The 17,508-nt window shown below is 42.4% G+C and overlaps 1 protein-coding gene across 1 annotated transcript in view; it reads left to right on the top strand.

Moving 5' to 3' along the window:
* Window positions 1–9,373: 9,373 nt before the first annotated feature.
* sarnp (SAP domain containing ribonucleoprotein) overlaps window positions 9,374–17,508 on the top strand; it is a 29,835-nt gene continuing 21,700 nt past the window's right edge. Inside the window, exons 1-5 of the mRNA XM_034172010.1 lie at window positions 9,374–9,458; window positions 13,955–14,054; window positions 14,386–14,429; window positions 14,563–14,633; window positions 17,318–17,369. Of these exons, the coding sequence (XP_034027901.1) occupies window positions 9,408–9,458; window positions 13,955–14,054; window positions 14,386–14,429; window positions 14,563–14,633; window positions 17,318–17,369 (318 nt within the window). The 5' untranslated portion in view covers window positions 9,374–9,407. The remainder of the gene's footprint in view (window positions 9,459–13,954; window positions 14,055–14,385; window positions 14,430–14,562; window positions 14,634–17,317; window positions 17,370–17,508) is intronic.

The raw sequence follows: 17,508 nt of genomic DNA, 5'->3' as shown, positions 1-17,508 counted from the left end.
GCTTTATGTAAATGAGCAGCTTCTCACAACAGGTGAGGATACCACTCCCGCACGCCACGGCAGTGCGAAGCGAGCTGCACAATTCTCATCACATTCAAATCTACTGCGTAACAAAATACCAAGTTACTATCAACAATTAGTCCAAACAATCACCTCAGATGTGTGCTGACAGCATGTGGTCCCTCACCCTTCTTCCTTCACAGGCACGATGTGTCAAACCCAGGCGCGGTCCTCAGCGTCTCACAAACGAACATCACAAGGTCGAGTTCCCGGCAATTCTGCTTGAATCACACATGGCTTAAATGCAGAACGCCATCTCATTATCTGCTTCAGCTGAAAGTCTTTAAGGTTGCACTTGAGCACCACCACAGGTGCTGCACATAACGCTGATGAGGGTGAAGGAACTCTTCAGCCAGCACCTTCTCCACAGACAAATCAGTTTTCATACCAACCTGGAGAGCAAAGAAAAGAAAAGCACACCAAAATGTCCAGCCACACACCCCCCCAACATACAACAGTACCCCCCCCCCCTTTAACAGGAAGCCTCCCGGCGACCGAACAGACCAGGTCCGAGAACAGCACCTCCCTCCGGGTCCTCGTCAGGAAGCAAACAGGCATAACGATCCCAAGGTCCACCAGAGACAGCAGGACAGGGCACCGCAGCTGGAAGGCCGGCTGGCATCAACAAAACCCCCAAAACAGTCCCTAGTACAATCAACATACAGGAAAAAAACATAAACCCACCCAAAACCTCCCCAGGGGACCGTCCATCAACCCCGGGAAGAAAAGAAAAACTCCCAAATGCAAAAACCCAATACAACCCCACAAACACAATACAAACATAAATGCATAAAAGAAAAATAACAAACAACCCCCCAGAATGACTTGCAGAGCCCAACACCCCCCAGAGGCCTTACCGCGGTCCAGGAGGAATAGCCAGAACCGGAATCCCACAAAGGTCCCCAGGTACACGTGGAGCAAACGGCGCCCCCCAGAGGACCGTACCATCAAACCCCAGGAGGCACCCTCCCCACAACCCCGGAACCCCAGACCCGGCCACACTTGGCTAGTCGGCCCCACAAACCAATTCCCCCCCAGAGGACCGTCCCATCAACCCTGGAGGTGGAACCCGGAAGGAAACAAAACAAAATCAAAGTCCAACCCCCGGAGGACTACCCTAAACAACCCCGGGGGCAAATACAACAACCGTTAAACCCTGTTACCTTCCCCGGCACCCCAAAAGACCCCAGGGTCTCTCCCAGGCCCTCGGCGGCTCAATTTTGGCGAACGGCACAAACATCAAGCCGGGGAAGGGAACAGGAAAAACTAACCCGCCCCAACCCCTAGGGCCCAGCGGAAAAACCGGAAATACGTCCGGTGGCCCCAACTCGACCATACCCCAGCCTCTCGGGAGGGGTGGAACTACCGAAATGGCGAACGGCAACAGATCGGCCCACCCCTCCGACTGAGGTATGTTCCCGCTGCACCACACCCCGGCAACACCAATGACGAACGGTACAAAGGCCCACCGAGGCTGGAGTGGAACCGGCCCTAACCAAACCAAGAAAAACGCCCCTAACAACCCCCCCCCCTAGGTGCAGAGATCTTCTGAGAACGCTCAGCGTGACCAACCTGCACCACCCCACAACCCACAAGATGAACGGTCCTTGGGGCAAGTGAGGTTTGGGTTAGGTAAGTAGGGAAATAAAAAACAACAAAACGACCCAGACCCAAACAGAAAATACCTAAATACACATAAAAAAACAACGATCAAGTGAGTCCAGACGGGCCTCTAACCGCCTATCATTCACTCCACCAGACACGCCTCTGACTCCCCAAACAAATTATAACCCCTATTCAAAGAAACAAAACATTAGCCCATACAAGTTTTTTTGTGTGTGTGTGTATTATTTCGCCTGTCCCAGAACCCTGGAGATACGTCACCATTATTTTTCTTGACGCTTATATGTCGGGGCAATACATCGGTCTCAGCTCGTCCGAGCTGCATGGGCTCGTCTGCAAGAGGAGCCAGAGGTCCCGTCGGAGGAGCCTCAGTAGGGCGAAGAAGAGGCGGCCCAGATCTGTGTCGGGGAAAGCCCCGAGACAAAAAAACCCGTTCTGATGGCCGCCCTCTTTCGCGTCCACGCTCCTTCATCCGATCATCTAGACGAATCACCAACGATATTAGCTCATCTAAATCGTTTGGCTCGTCACGGACTGCCAGCTCGTCTTTTAATGACTCATTTAACCCATCTACAAACACTCCTCGTAAAGCTGCGGCGTTCCAACCTGACTGAGCATAAAAAATCCGGAAGTCCACGGAATACTCCGCCGCACTCCGCCTCCCCTGCCTGAGATTCAGCAACTGTTGGGCAACGGTATTCGTTTTCACCGGATGGTCAAAAACCAGTCGGAACTCCCGGGAGAAATCCTTAAAGGATCCTAACAATGGCGAATTGTTACTCCACAACGCTGTGACCCAAGCTAAGGCGTTACCTCGGAGCAAATTTGTCACATATGAAACACGGCTCCCATCAGAAGAGAAGGAAGCCGGTCGCTGAGCAAAAACCAGAGAACATTGCATCAAAAACGAAGCACAAGCTTCAACGTCTCCCGCAATAAGGCTCCGGATGACAAATAATCGGTTCGGACGCCGAATCTCTGGGTGACGGAGTTATCTGCACCGGTATCGATGGTGCCGCAGCTGGAGCAGCAGGAAGCGGAACGGCTTGCGCTGCAAGCTCCGTAACCACGGGCGTCTGTTTGTTTAATTTGGTTTGCGAGATGCTGTATTGCTCCCATATTTTCTCCAAGTGTTCTTGTACTCTTTCGGCGAAAGGAACCACCTCTGCCGCTGGGTCCATTATGGAATGGCCGGGAACTACTGTTATGTGTCGACGCGGGTTGAGAAGCGGACCTGCGTCTGACGGAACCCAGCGCTAAAATAACCAGAAAGCGGTTCCAATAACAAAACAATTTATTTTTTCCACCCTCTGGTGCATAACAAAGTGTATGAATAAAAGATGCGTCAGTCTGGTGGAGTGAAGGCTGGCACGCTCTCCAGCGCCTAAAAGGATCGAAGCCCGGCGCTTCTGGACTCACTCTACCGCCAAACACCCCCCAGGTGGACACGACAAACCGACTCTCTGCAAAGGATAGAAAAGGTGAGGTAAGTCAGCAGCTACAACCAATATCCTTCAAAAGGCACACACTATCAGCAACACATTCAGGTCTGTATTTAAGCTTTATGTAAATGAGCAGCTTCTCACAACAGGTGGAGGATTACCACTCCGCACGCCACGGCAGTGAGAAGCGAGCTGCACAATTCTCATCACAATTCAAATCTACTGCGTAACAAAATACCAAGTTACTATCAACAATTAGTCAAACAATTAATCACCTCAGATGTGTGCTGACAGCATGTGTCCCTCACCCTTTTTCCTTCACAGGCACGATGTGTGAAACCCAGGCGCGGTCCTCAGCATCTCACAAATGAACATCACAAGGTCGAGTTCCCGGCAATTCTGCTTGAATCACACATCACACACAAATGCAGAACGCCATCTCATTATCTGCTTCAGCTGAAAGTCTTTAAGGTTGCACTTGAGCACCATCCACAGGTGCTGCACATAACGCTGATGAGGGTGAAGGACTCTTCAGCCAGCACCTTCTCCACAGACAAATCAGTTTTCATACCACCTGGAGAGCAAAGAAAAGAAAAGAACACCAAAATGTCCAGCCACACCCCCCCCCCCAACACACAACAGAAGTCTTCTTTTTAAGAAAATACTGTTTGTATGTTCTTCGTAATTGACATATTCTAAGACTATTCAGTGATTTGGAAATGTTCATGTATCCATCCCCTGATTTGTCTGAAGAAAGCTGGCAATAAACTGATTATTTACAGGTATTACAGTGGTCCCTCGCTATAACGCGCTTCACCTTTCGCGGCCTCACAGTTTTCGCAGATTTTTTTTTTTTTTGGTGCAATTTTGAATGCTTTTTTTTAACAGCGCATTGTGTTCCTCCGTCCTTATCAGGCGGGCCGGTCGCAGCACCGGTCGGCATCACGGCGAATGCTCTCACTGCCTCCGATGCGCTTACTGAGCCTGTGGGCTTGGTAAACGCAGCACCGGGCCACTCACACCGCGCCTCCTGTCTGCTGTGCGGAACTGCGCCAAATCTAGCAACAGGTCCAGAGACTACGCTCGCTGTTTTGATGCAGATGTTGACCGCAGCCGCAGAGCTCCGTGGCCACCGAGAGAGGACTTGGATTCTTTGCGGGTCCCGCATCCGTAGCCCCGGAGGCAGTGAGTGAAGGGAGAGCACGCACGTTGTGTTCTGCATGTGTCTGTTTAGAATCTTCTCGCCCAGAAGAAAAAAGAGAGTGTTTACACAGGAGAGAAAAGTGAGAAAATGTTAATGCCTGTTTGAGAAAAGTGTATAAAGTGTGTAGTGAGGGGTTTTACAGCCTTAAAACATCTATAATAATTGCAAAAAATAGCGCTGACTACTTCGCGGATTTTGCTTATCGCAAGTTATTTTTAGAACATAACTCCCACGATAAATGAGGGACCACTGTATATCAAAGTGTTCCATTACTTGCTTACTGTTCCATTACTTACTTTTTCTGATGTTACAGGTTTTGTAAAACTTTTTTTAATTCAGTTGGTTACAACCAAAGAGCTGGCAAAAAAAAAAAAAAACAGTTTATCACCTCCACCCATATTTCTGTGTAGGCTCTCAGTTGTCCAGGTGGTTTCCATAGTAGAGAAGCTTGAATCTTCGACTGGACTGGGTTGCTTGACGTGAGGACGTTTCGCTTCAAATCAAGCAAGAATTTTAGCTGAGGAAGCTTCTGCGATTTGAAGCGAAACGTCCTCGCGTCAAGCAACCCAGTCCAGTGGAAGACTCAAGCTTCTCTACCTCCACCCATGCCAAAATCGCCTGCATTATTTATTTATTTTTTTTAATATAGTCACCATCCTGTGTTCTGAACTCTGCTAATATCGTCACTGTTGTCAGACTGACCCCACTGCCTCCGGTGCTACCGTTGCGGGCCCCGCAGAGAATCCAAGTTATTAAAAAGACACAAACCTCTCTCAGTGGCCACGGAGATCTGCGGCTGCGGTTACCAAGACCCTGCGGCGCTGCGGATTTTTCCGCAAGAAGTCTATCCTTGCGGGCTGCCGGAGCGCTCTGCATCTAAACAGAAGTGTTTCCATGCACGCTCGTGTAGAAACGTTTGAGCAGTCTCTGGACCTGTTGCTGGAGTTGGCCACAGCTCCGCACTGCAGACAGGGGGACGGTGTGAGTGGCCTGCTGCGGCAGTGAGAGTGAGGCCTGAAGGTTTTCCTCCAAAGTTTATTGTCATCTAAATCAGGCTCAAAACCATAACGCCGTGTTCCTCACAGCTGCTTCAGAAACACCTTCAGACTGGACTTTAAAAAAGCTCCACACAATAAAAAAATCCTCTGAAAACAGTTCAACTTCCACTGTGTTTACAATTGATTTTGTTATGTGTCGGACGCAGCTCGGAGAACCGACCAGCGTTTGAAGGACCCAGTATGAAATAAGCAGAGCACGGTACAAAGGCTAACTGAATTTAATACATAACAGTGAAAATATAATAACAAAAAGGTGCGGCCTGGCGTGGTGCGCTCCCAGCAGCGCTAACGGTCCGGAGCCAGAAGCTGTTTCGGACCCAAGGACCCCGCCGACACCCCCCAGGTGGCCGCAACAACCGAGTCTGTGAAAGAAGGAACCATTATGTGAGTCCACACTCTACACACAGAACACTTAAAGGTGTACAAACAGCAAACACTTCCTGGCTTGATTACTGATCAGCTTCCAAACCTGCAGGCATGGAACATCCAGTTCACAAAACTCCACCGCAGTGGAAGCTGATACATGACTAACAAACAGCTCAATACAATAAGGTGTGAGGGACACCACATTTACTGACTGTATAACTGTTAGTCACAAAATCTAACGTACCTCAGGAAGTGTGCTGACGAGCGTGAGACCTCACCCCCTCCTCTTTCACAGACTGTGCATCAAACCTGGACGTTCTCAGCATCCGCTGCTGATGAGATGGCTCCCGAGACGACGATCTCACCCGTCTGGTCACAAGGTCGAGTCTCTGGCAAATACACACTGTGCACTCCAGTCTTAAATGCCAACATGTTCCAATCCATCCAGATGCACCACAGCTGTGAGTCCTGACGAGTCGCAGGTGATCAGGGTGAGGTCCTGACAGCCTCAGCAACACAGCCACTCAGTCCCAAACGCACGCCACCTGGGAGGAAAACCAAAAAACAGAAACAAACCGGCAGCCAGGCCCCCCCAGCCATATAACAGATTTGGGCTTAAATCAGCAGGTGCCGTTCTGGTGATGACGTAGCAACAATATGGCCGTCGCTGAGGGCTGAATGGGGCTGAAATAGAGCGCAGGCTTCAGACAGCTGTCAGTTATCTTTCACCTGCGCACTTGTCATCAACTTTTATTGTTCAAGATTTCTTTTAAATATCAACATTTCATCATTTTTAGTGATTATTTGTGCACATTTTTTGCTGTCACCTACATTTTACTATGAAATATACAGATATGATTCAAATATTTAAAGATGGATCTAAAGATCCCTTCACAGGAAAGATATTATTGCTTTTACATTATTAGTTACTATTTTCTATTTATATTTGCCATTTTATTTTTACTCATCTTTGTTTTTGCATGGAAACAGTGACAACGAAATTTCATTCCACTTTGTACCTTTCACAGGGTGGAATGGCGTAAAAGAAATCTTGAATCTTGAGCAGCAGTTTATATGGCCTAATTTCATACGTCAGTCATTTAGCTGTCTTTTCTGTGGAACTGCTAGTGATTTTGCTTGCACTGTGGTGGGTAGAAGAAGTGAAGTTCAGTCACCATGTCATCTGCTCAGATTCAATGGCAGCATTATTCAGTATTTCAAATGGCAAATCTGTTAGCAGGCCAGACCTGATCAGTGAGATTCTTCAAAGCTCATTTAAACTGAAACAACAGAATATTTCAGTATGTTTCATGTAGGTTCCATCTCATTCTGAAATTGAGGCCAACGAAGTAGTAGATCAGCTGGTAAAATGAGCTCTGAAATCACAAATACGGATCAACATTCCACTTAGCAAATCTGAAGTCAAAACAATCATCAAGAAAGAAATTAACAAAGAATGGCTAAAACGATGGGACAGGGAGTCTAAATTCAGGGACAGGTTGTATCAAGGAGACAGGGGAGATGGAGTCACAGGAAAGAAGAAGTAATAACACGAGTACGTATAGGTCACACAGGTTTAAATCATACTCTCAACATATCTGGAAAACATGAAACCAGTCAGTGTTTGAGATGCAGCAGAAGGGAGACTGCTGAGCACGTGTTACTAGTGCCAAACATATAACAAAGAAGAATTCTATTAGATGATGTCAGAGCTGAGGACAGACCACTTTAACACTTCAGGGATTACTTTCTTTTTCTACACTTACACCACCTGCTTGTAGGCATGTAATTGCATATTTAAAGGGAACAGGGTTGAAATCTGTGAGTGTCAGTGCTGAACTTTAATTTGTACCTCTGCACGTCCAGACTGCTCAGGGTTTTTAATGGAAATACATTGTGATCGAATGGGACTTTTATCCGAAGTGAGCCATATGTGTGTAACGGATTAGTTAAATCAGGAGGCCCCGAACATCTACGGGAATCCTGCATCAGGACATGCGCCTCATTAATGACCAGGTCAAAATTTCCTGTGATTTTTTTTTTTTTGTCCATATGTATTTGAGCCATTATCAAAATGTAATCTGTGTGCGCACTATAAAAACTATTCAAATATGATGAGATATGAAGGAGTGAAAGCAGCAAAGTGTCAAATTGCAGCCTTTTGCAGCTGCTGCAGGCTGCGGGTCCGAGTTTGAGCACGGTGTAAAAAAAAATTAACAGTCGGGCTTTTAATCACGTAAATGACTCGCTCCGGTCCCACATGCAAGGGGTTTAATGGAAATACCGGACATGACATTTTATCCTATGTGAGCGAAAAATCCACTGTACAAAATCCTTTATATACAGTGTTTATTACATGGGAAACGATACAAAACTTTTGGACTTTTTTGTCCGGTGACTGCGAATATCTGGTGTATACGACGATGGTTTAGGGGAGTTTTACTGTACATGGGACTGAACAATAAATTTACCTCTCAAAGCTTTGACAGTTGTCTCTTTCCATCCCACATGGCTGACTTTATTTTCCCAAATTTTTCTTCTGTTCGGATCTGAAGGGAATCTTTACATCTTGAAGCCCTTGCTGTGTCTATTTGTGCATCCAAGTACACAGCAACCTGGCATTTTCAACGAATAAATAAAACATCTGGATTTACATGCAGGCAGATTAACAGCGAACACTATTTTGAACCCAAGATGGCACCATGAGTCACGTGACCTTTTTTTTTTTACTCCTCATGTCGCCACTATCAAGGTACTCAAAATGCAGCAATAAACGTGTTAGAAATACAATTCAAAATTCTATTAGGAATATACCCAATTGTAAATCTTATTGGAGCTCTCAATACAGCGATTTAAATTGGAAACACATATGGCTACACCCTTTCCAATATTGTATCTATAATAAAATTAGAGAACTACACTGGAAAATTTTACATCGCATTTACCCGAATAATCTGCTTATATCCACATTTACAGATGTAGATCCCAAATGTTGTTTTTGTGGTATAGAAGAGTCAATAATACATCTATTCTATGAGTGTAAGTTCACAAGAGATATTAGGCTTAATCTGGAGTTACTTGTTTATAATAAAAAAAAAACAATCATAGAATTAAAATAGCCAATCATAATGCAATAACCTCCTTTGAATATAAAAATAAAAATATACAATATTTAGTAAACCTATATATATATATATATATATATATATATATATATTACTTGGCAAATATCGTATACACAAAGCTAAATTCAGTCAATCTAAACCCCTTCTTAAACTATGGATAATTGAAATCAACACCTACCTTAAAACTTTAAATAACATACCAAACAAAAAAGCAATAAAGACAATAAACTTAGTAAAGAATTTCAGTTTACAATAAACCCTCCCGTACTCCTCGGGTCTGTGCTCTATAATATGTCTTCTGTTAACTGTTTGGAATGATGCCTGTCTGTTAGTCATGCTGTATGTTAGTCATATCGCTTGTCTGCCTGTGCCTCTTGTTATGTTTTTTTTTTCTTTCTTTCTTTTGTTCAATTAAAGAGAGAGAGAGAGAGAGGAGGAGGAGGAGGCTGCCGTTTGTCCGTCACACCAGCAGGGGGTGCTACGAATAAAGTCACAGAGGAAAGGCTCCGTTTCTGTATTGGAGGAAGTCATGCTTCTACAAGGAAAGATGGCTGAAGTTGTGGAGCTGCAAAAGCTAAAGGTTGGTGTTGTAACAGTTATAAAAGATTTGCTTGTAGAGTTGGGTTAATATTGAATAATATGTTGTGATCGTTGTTTGCTTTTTATATCAGTGAGCGGGGTTTGATTTCGCGCAGGGCTTAAAGGGTAAAACGTGTTCAGAGTGTAAGTGCTAACTACGCGGCTAACCATACCCAGCTAAATTCATAATGTTACAATAATGAAGACGTGTCAAAGAATGAAAGTTGTATGGCTAAATGAAATGTGTGAATTAAGGACTTGTGGTTTTTAGTGAGGAAAACAATAATGGTAATTTATTTCGGTTTACTTTGTGTATCAGGGACTTAGGATTTTCCGGAGTGGGGGTTGGGGCAGCAGCTTATTTATCATAAATGAATTAAGTTTTTCTCTGTCGAAGGATCAGTGATGCAAAGAATCTGTAATAGTAATACGTTTATTTATGAAGGACTTTCAAGTCAAGAAAAAGAATTGTACCACTGATTTTAAAAAATGAGTTAAAAGTACAGTCATTTGCCTTGTTCTGGATCACGTTTTTGAAAGTCCCGCTATACGGAGCCATAATGAAATTGAATATCCTTTATTGGGTATTTGGATATTATCTAGCTGAAAAAGTTAGGATGGGGTAGCCATTCTACTTAAAGTGTGATGCCACATTATGTGTGGTGCAATTATTTGCCGGAAATGGATCACTTTGCCCGGTTCTGGATCACGACACTCTGTGTCACTTTGGGGGCATTCCTGGCATCTGGCTGGAGCCCTTCTAATGCAGAATGATACACACTGTGCTTGAGAATGTGTTTTGAACACAAAATTATATAAATTATACTTATTAAATGAGAATATACTTAGTTTCAAAAGGCACTGTTATACATTTTTACGAGCCAAAAATGAAGTGTTTTTAAATAATAAATAAATGAAGATAAAATAAAATCTGTGGTAATAACCATTCTTGGATTTTGAAATCTCCCCCTAAGCTTTTAACGCGATGAAGTGGGTCAGGATAGCACAAAATGCCCCAACTTGTGCTATCATTTCGTACCTTATATTGTTAGAGATGGAGAGCAAAGGAGGGTTTAAAATGTGTGTAGGTGAGATTTCTCCCAAATTAAAAAGTAAAAGCCCCCACATTCATGCCCAATCATGATGTTGAGATCACCCCCAAATTTTCGCATCAGAGATAAATGCGCACAGCAATTAAACAGCAAGACATCAATCAATCAATCAATTTTTTTTTTATATAGCGCCAAATCACAACAAATAGTTGCCCCAAGGCGCTTTAAACATAAGACATAACACACTGACATTTTCTACCCAAGTAAGTAACTATTTTCCCATTCTAGAACCAATGACACTGAATGCTAACTCACCTTTGCTACTTCTTAGAGAGCGTCACTTTCACACTTGCATGAATGAGTGTCAGAAAATGGCTGGATCTGGTCGAGCTTGTGGTCGTTTGTAGACAAAACAGCAATCTTTCCATTGGTACCAAGTATTGACTTATTCGTGCTGATTACGAGAAACGGCGGCGCAAATACTACAGCAGTGATCTGGAACCGGCAATGATCCAGAACTGGGCAAGTGACTGTAATAATAAAATTACAGAAGCCATTAAAAACAACTAAAACAAAAACCAAACAGTAAAAATTAATTTAACTTTATATATATAAAATGCGAACAAATTTTTAGCTTTACTTTTGATGTTTCAACAGAAATGGACCCCATGACTTCAGATTATTCCATGCACGGAAGAGGCTCTATGGGTGGTCACAGACTTTACCAGAGCGCCCTCTGGTGGCTGTTTTTGGCCGATGAAAACATCCCCAACCGCAGTACAAATACATGTAATTTGGTCACTTTTCAAAGGGGTCATACTCGTCAATAAAGTCGATTTAATATACAGCTCAGCATTTCAGCTCAATATTTCAGATCAGCTTGGTGTATAAATCTGTATCATGACACATGGTTCGATAGTTTAAGACATAACAACTATTTCGAAATTTTATAGGTCTACAGTAGGTGTGCAGTGGATCCCAAAACTTATGGCTCAGATTAGATCATGGTTTGTAGCCTTGAATGGTCTCATTTTTTCAGATCAGCCAAAAACACAAATATAACTTTGCTTTCTGTGTATTACGTAAATTATATTATTATTGCTGTAAACCAAATTATTACAGATCAGTTGTCAATTAGGGCTAAGTCTTACAGAACGAGCCCCTCTTCAGCAGTCAAATGGTACTGGCTCAGTCAGGCTAAGACGCTAATAGAACTTGCTAACTATATAATCGGTTGCGTGAAAAAAGTTTTATATTTTTGAGGTAAACATGCACACATTAATCTCCTCAGGGGAACTGTCTTTGTAAGCAGACAATAGTAATGTTGTTTTCACTTGTTCAGTGGTGACAAGAAGCAGTTTATTCTGACTGAGTCATGTCACCCCTTTCAGTAATATTGATAAAACAACCAGCCAATGGCACCATTTGCATTTGGAATCAATAATGCACAGATCAAATTCATTTTTGTCCCAAGTGAAAAGAAAACTTCAAAATAAAAAAAATGTTGTACTTCTCCTTTACACAGTATCGTGTGAAGTAGCATCACAAATAGACACTGCATATATTCTACACATCACTGTCATTACGAAAGAAACAAAACTCACAGCAACTAGCCACATTTACTTGTATAGTCAACACCAAAGCAGAAATGCCAAACACAGATGGTAAACCAGAATTCAGCAGTTTCCAGTCAACCAAGCTGCTACACAAATGTACACCTGCCACATGTACACTGATGCAGGCAGACCATAGAAGTTGTTTACATCAGCAGCAACAATCAAGCAGTATTAAGTAAATGTACATAAAAATCAGTTAAACTGTCCAAAGCTACTCTTCACCTGAAGACATTCTTTCCCCCTGGTTTTCTTTATAAAGACTTCATTGGCACAGTCATATAATAATCAGTTCTTATCCTCCAAGCATTGTGCAAAAAAAAAAACCCTACACCTAATATCTTATTTTCAAGAAACACAATTTATATTAATTACATCATGAACTTGAACATTACCTGCCCTGTTTCACCTGGCTAACTGGCTGGCCAATCAGCTCAGATTGCTGAAGTAGCTGCAAGCCAGCTAGAAGGCCACAGAATGTCAAAGAACACACCCAACATAGTAAACTCAGAATCTTATTGGTTAAAGAATATGACAATCCACAACATCATTCCCCCTTTTTCAAGGAAAAAAATCTCAAATCTCATTGGTTGAAACAAAGTTCTTATCTATATGAGCCCCTATGGAATCAACACCGCTATAACTAAACAAATACAGTACTGGAACAATTTGTCCAAAATTATGTAGCACAAACAAAAATATTGATTTTTAGATGATACATTTTCTGGTACTGATAATATCTAGGCCAGCGCAGAAGGCCTGGCTAGCCATGGCGGCCCACCACTGCAAGCTGAGTAGGGGTTGAAATGAGTCTTTTGAGTCTGAGCAAGCTCTGGGTGAGTGTTCCGTGGGGAGGTTTTGTTAGCTAAGCTGCTCGGCTTGGAGTGTTCTGGTACATATTAGTGGTGCCACCCAACTTGCTGTACAGTTTTCTTCCCAAACACAGAGCAAATTTATCTGAGATGTCAAAAAGAGTTCATTTGCCTGGAGTTACTTGGACATGTGCCAAAGGCTCTGACTCAGAAAACAACAAAAAAACAAAAACACAACTTTTCAAACATGACCAGGTAACGGCTGGTTGGAAGCATCAGCTGAGTTCCTGTCACTCGGCCCATGATGCTAAATTACTAAATTAATCATAGCATATCAGTCAATAAACGGTCATTCATTTCTTATTAAATTTATGAAAGACATTTTAAAGAGATAAAATAAAGTACATACAACGTACGACCCCATGCCCGGGTTTCATCATCAGTTGTGATTAATCCAATTAACTAGTCCTCACCCAACCCTAATCAAGCTGTGCTTGTAGTGTAGAGTTTTGGCTTTAATTCAAGGAGTTAACAAAAAAATGCCTTATTAGTCATGTAGGAATTATAACCGTTTGTATTTGTACCATCTGTCTATTTTTGGAGCCCATAAGTAATTGGACAAATTAAATATAGTTCATATATACGAACAGCATCACCTTTTGCCAGTTTTTGTTGGCCAACTCAACGACTAATAGAAAAACATTTCTGAGTCAATGAATATGTCCTGGACATCATTAGTCATTAAGAAAAAAAATGTTATGGTATTGTATGGTAAATGTGAATAGATATTTGTTGTGATGAACAGTTGGATTGGCATGCCTAATGAATTGGCCACATAGTGTATAATGGCACATGTTTCAAGAACACAGATGATGCTGTGTGTGGACACCACAGCAAAGGACTAGTGGTGTTTCGGTGTAGCCTAACATGATGCCTGACTATCAAATAGCAGTAATAACAATGCTAGAAAATAATAATGTTAGTAGATTTTTATACGAACTTTGTCTCCTCTTGCTTTAGTTGGCTGAACTGAGGCAGGAATGTGAAGCCAGAGGTCTGGAAACCAAAGGAAACAAAGGGGACCTCATCGCCCGGCTGCAGACTTATCTGGAAGAGCATGGTGTGGCTAAATACTGTGCATATTATGACACACTTTGTAAATGGATTATACAGGCATTCTAGATCCAAGAACTGTAATCCAGTTGTACATAAATGTACACATGGCAGAGTTGTTCAGGTTGGGGGGAGAAACTGCAGACTATCAATAAAATAAATCTTTGGCTTTATTTTGCAGTGGAAATGGAGTTGCTGCCAGCAACGTTGTATGTTGTTGGTTCAGATACAGAGAAATTTTGCATTTTCAGACTACAATGATTATGCAAAATCTTAACCTATATTGGTCCTTCTTTCTTTGTGTGCACTGTGCATGTGTTTTATAATCCAAACAACAGAGGAAGATGTGGATGTGGATGAGGTTCTGGCAGAAGATTCGGAGGTAAAGTGAATGTACACACTTTTTCAGTGCTGCACTGAAATGTTCTTGATGCATCGCTTTGCTCAGTTTAAGCCACATTTCTCATTTAATCTTTTTGTGGAATAGTAATTATTGCCACCATTTTTGTATTTAGGACTTCTCTAAAGTGGAGAACGTCAATAATGAAAATGACAATAAGGAATCAGATTCTACTTTCTGTGAGCCGTAAGTTTCTTATCATTCATTTCAAAATATTATAGTTCTGTTGTTTTTCTTTACCATTAGTAGTCTAATGTAGAGGATTTTTTAACATGAATTTTAGTTTTTCATTCTTGCGTTTTGTGTGTGCTGTACTGATTTCTTTTTACACATGAATGAGTCTGATATAAATGTAATCATCCTTTTCTTGTGACTCATATCAGAGGTCAGTAACCAGTTGATTTTAATGGTCACAGGTTGCTTAGTTAAAAAAGTTATTTCGGATAAATAGAATTAAAATTTTAGATGAGGTAGTGGCCAATATACAAGTTCTCTAATGATAACCAGACAGTTAATTCCTAATTGATCATTTATAAATTGCTTGGCGGTATTTTTGTTATTGTCCACAATTCTTTGTGTGAACTGTTTACACAGATTGATCTTTGTAGCATCAACTTTCCTGTGTCTTGTTGAACAGTTAGTCACTTTTAAAGTTAGACCACTTATTTTTACTTAAAACCCCAATTCCAGTGAAGTTGGGACATTGTGTAAAATGTAAATAAAAACAGAATATAATGATTTGTAAATCCTCTTCAACCTATATTTAATTGAATACAGTGGTCCCTCGCTATAACGCGGTTCACCTTTCACGGCCTCACAGTTTTGCAGATTTTTTTTTTTTTTTTTTTTGTGCAATTTTTTTTTTTTACCGCGCATTGTGTTCTGCATCCTTATCAGCCGGGCTGGTCATGGCACCAGTTGGCATCACTGCGATTGCTCTCACTGCCTCCGATGTGGTTACTGAGTCTGCGGGCTCTGTAAACGCAGCAGCGGGCCACTCACACCACCCTCCTGTCTGCTGTGCGGAGCTGCGCCAAATCTGACAAGAGGTCCAGAGACTACGCTCGCTGTTTTGATGCGGATGTTGACCACAGCCGCAGAGCTCCGTGGCCATCGAGAAAGGACTTGGATTCTTTGTGGGTCCCGCATCCGGACCCCCGGAGGCAGTGAGCGAAGGGAGAGTTCTGCGTGTGTCTGTTTATAATCTTCTCGCCAAGAAGAAAAAAGAGTGTTTACACAGGAGAGAAAAGTAAGAAAATGTTAATGCCTGTTTGAAAAAGTGTATAAAGTGTGTAGTGAGAGGTTTTACAGCCTTAAAACATCTATAATAATTGCAAAAAATAGCGCTGACTACTTTATGGATTTCGCTTATCGCGGGTTATTTTTACAACGCAACTCCCGCGATAAACGAGGGACTACTGTACACCACAAAGACAAGATATTTAATGTTCAAACTGATTCATTTTGTGCTCTGACATGCACTGTCAGAGCACAAACCAAGTATGAAGTCAAAGGAATTGTCTGTAAACCTCCAAGACAGGATTGTTTCAAGGTACAAATCTGGGGAAGAGTACAGAAACATTTCTGCTGCTTTGAAGGTCCCAATGAGCACATTGGCTTCCATCAACTGTAAATGGAAAAAGTTTGGATCCACCAGGACTCTTAGTAGAACTGACCGCCCATCTAAACTGAGTGGTTGGGAGAAGAGTCTTAGTCAGGGAGGTGACCAAGAACCCAGTAGTCACTCTGTCAGAGCTCCAGCATTCTTCTGTGGAGAGAGGAGAACCTTCTAGAAGGACAACCATCTCTGCAGCAATCCACCTATCAGATCTGTATGGTAGAGTGGCCAGACAGAAACCACTCCTTAGTAAAAGGCACATGGTAGCCCACCTGGAGTTTGTCAAAAGGCACCTGAAGACCATGAGAAACAAAATCCTCTGGTCTGATGGCTTGAATGCCCAGCATCGTGTTTGGAGGAAACCAGGCACAATCGCTACAGTGAAGCATGGTGGTGGCAGCATCATGCTGTGGGGATGTTTTTCGGCAGCAGGAACTGGGAGACAAGTCAGGATTGAGGGAAAGATGAATGCAGCAATGTACAGACATCCTGGATGAAAACCTGCTCCAGAGCGCTCTTGACCTCAGTCTGAGGAGACAGTTCATCTATCAGCAGGACAATGACCCTAAGCACACAGCCAAGATATCAAAGGAGTGGCTTCAGGACAACTCTGTGAATGTCCTTGAGTGGCCCAGCCAGAGCCCAGACCTGAATCCAATTTGAACATCGCTGGAGAGATCTGAAAATGGCTGTACTCTAATGCTCCCTATCCACCCTGAGATGCTGCGCCACACTTATGGCATCATATTTATTGTATGGCCTTGCCTTACAATATAAAGCGCCTTGGGGCAACTGTTTGTTGTGATTTGGCGCTATATAAATAAAATTGATTGATTGATTGATCATACTCAAGAAGACTTGAGGCTGTAATTGCTGCCAAAGGTGCATCAACAAAGTATCGAGCAAAGGGTGTGAATATTTAAGTAGATGTGATTTTCTTAGTTTTTATTTTTAAATAAATTTGCAGAAATAAAATAAAAAAATTCATGTTGTCATTATGGGGTTTGTGAGTAGAATTTTGAGGGAAGTAGGCATTAATGAACCTTCATTCATTGTCCACATTTTGTTTAAATGGGTGATGTGATATCACTAACTTAGTGTTGGATTGCTAGGATTTCAGTGTTGTCTTTGGTAAACTATGGTTTCACCCACATTTTTAGTGTACAGTGGAGGTATATTAACAAATCACTTCAGTAAGTAATATCCAATTCTTCAATACTTCAGTCTTTTACAACTTTTTTCCCCTCTTTAGACCTCCTGCAAAGAAGGTGGTGAAACTTTCTCCTCCATCAACAGCCACTGAAGTAAGTATAACATGTTACAAACAAGAGTTGACACAACATGCTATCAAATTCCGCATCACAGCTGAACTTTTCCTTTAATTTCAATGGAAGCTGTGTACCTGCATATTTGACTGCAGAGATCAGTGTTAAATCTGTATTT

This window comes from Thalassophryne amazonica, chromosome 6, assembly GCF_902500255.1.
Source record: "Thalassophryne amazonica chromosome 6, fThaAma1.1, whole genome shotgun sequence".
Taxonomy (NCBI): domain Eukaryota; kingdom Metazoa; phylum Chordata; class Actinopteri; order Batrachoidiformes; family Batrachoididae; genus Thalassophryne; species Thalassophryne amazonica.
The sequence above is the reverse complement of the archived record's forward strand: the minus strand, read 5'-3'. Positions and strand labels throughout refer to the sequence as shown.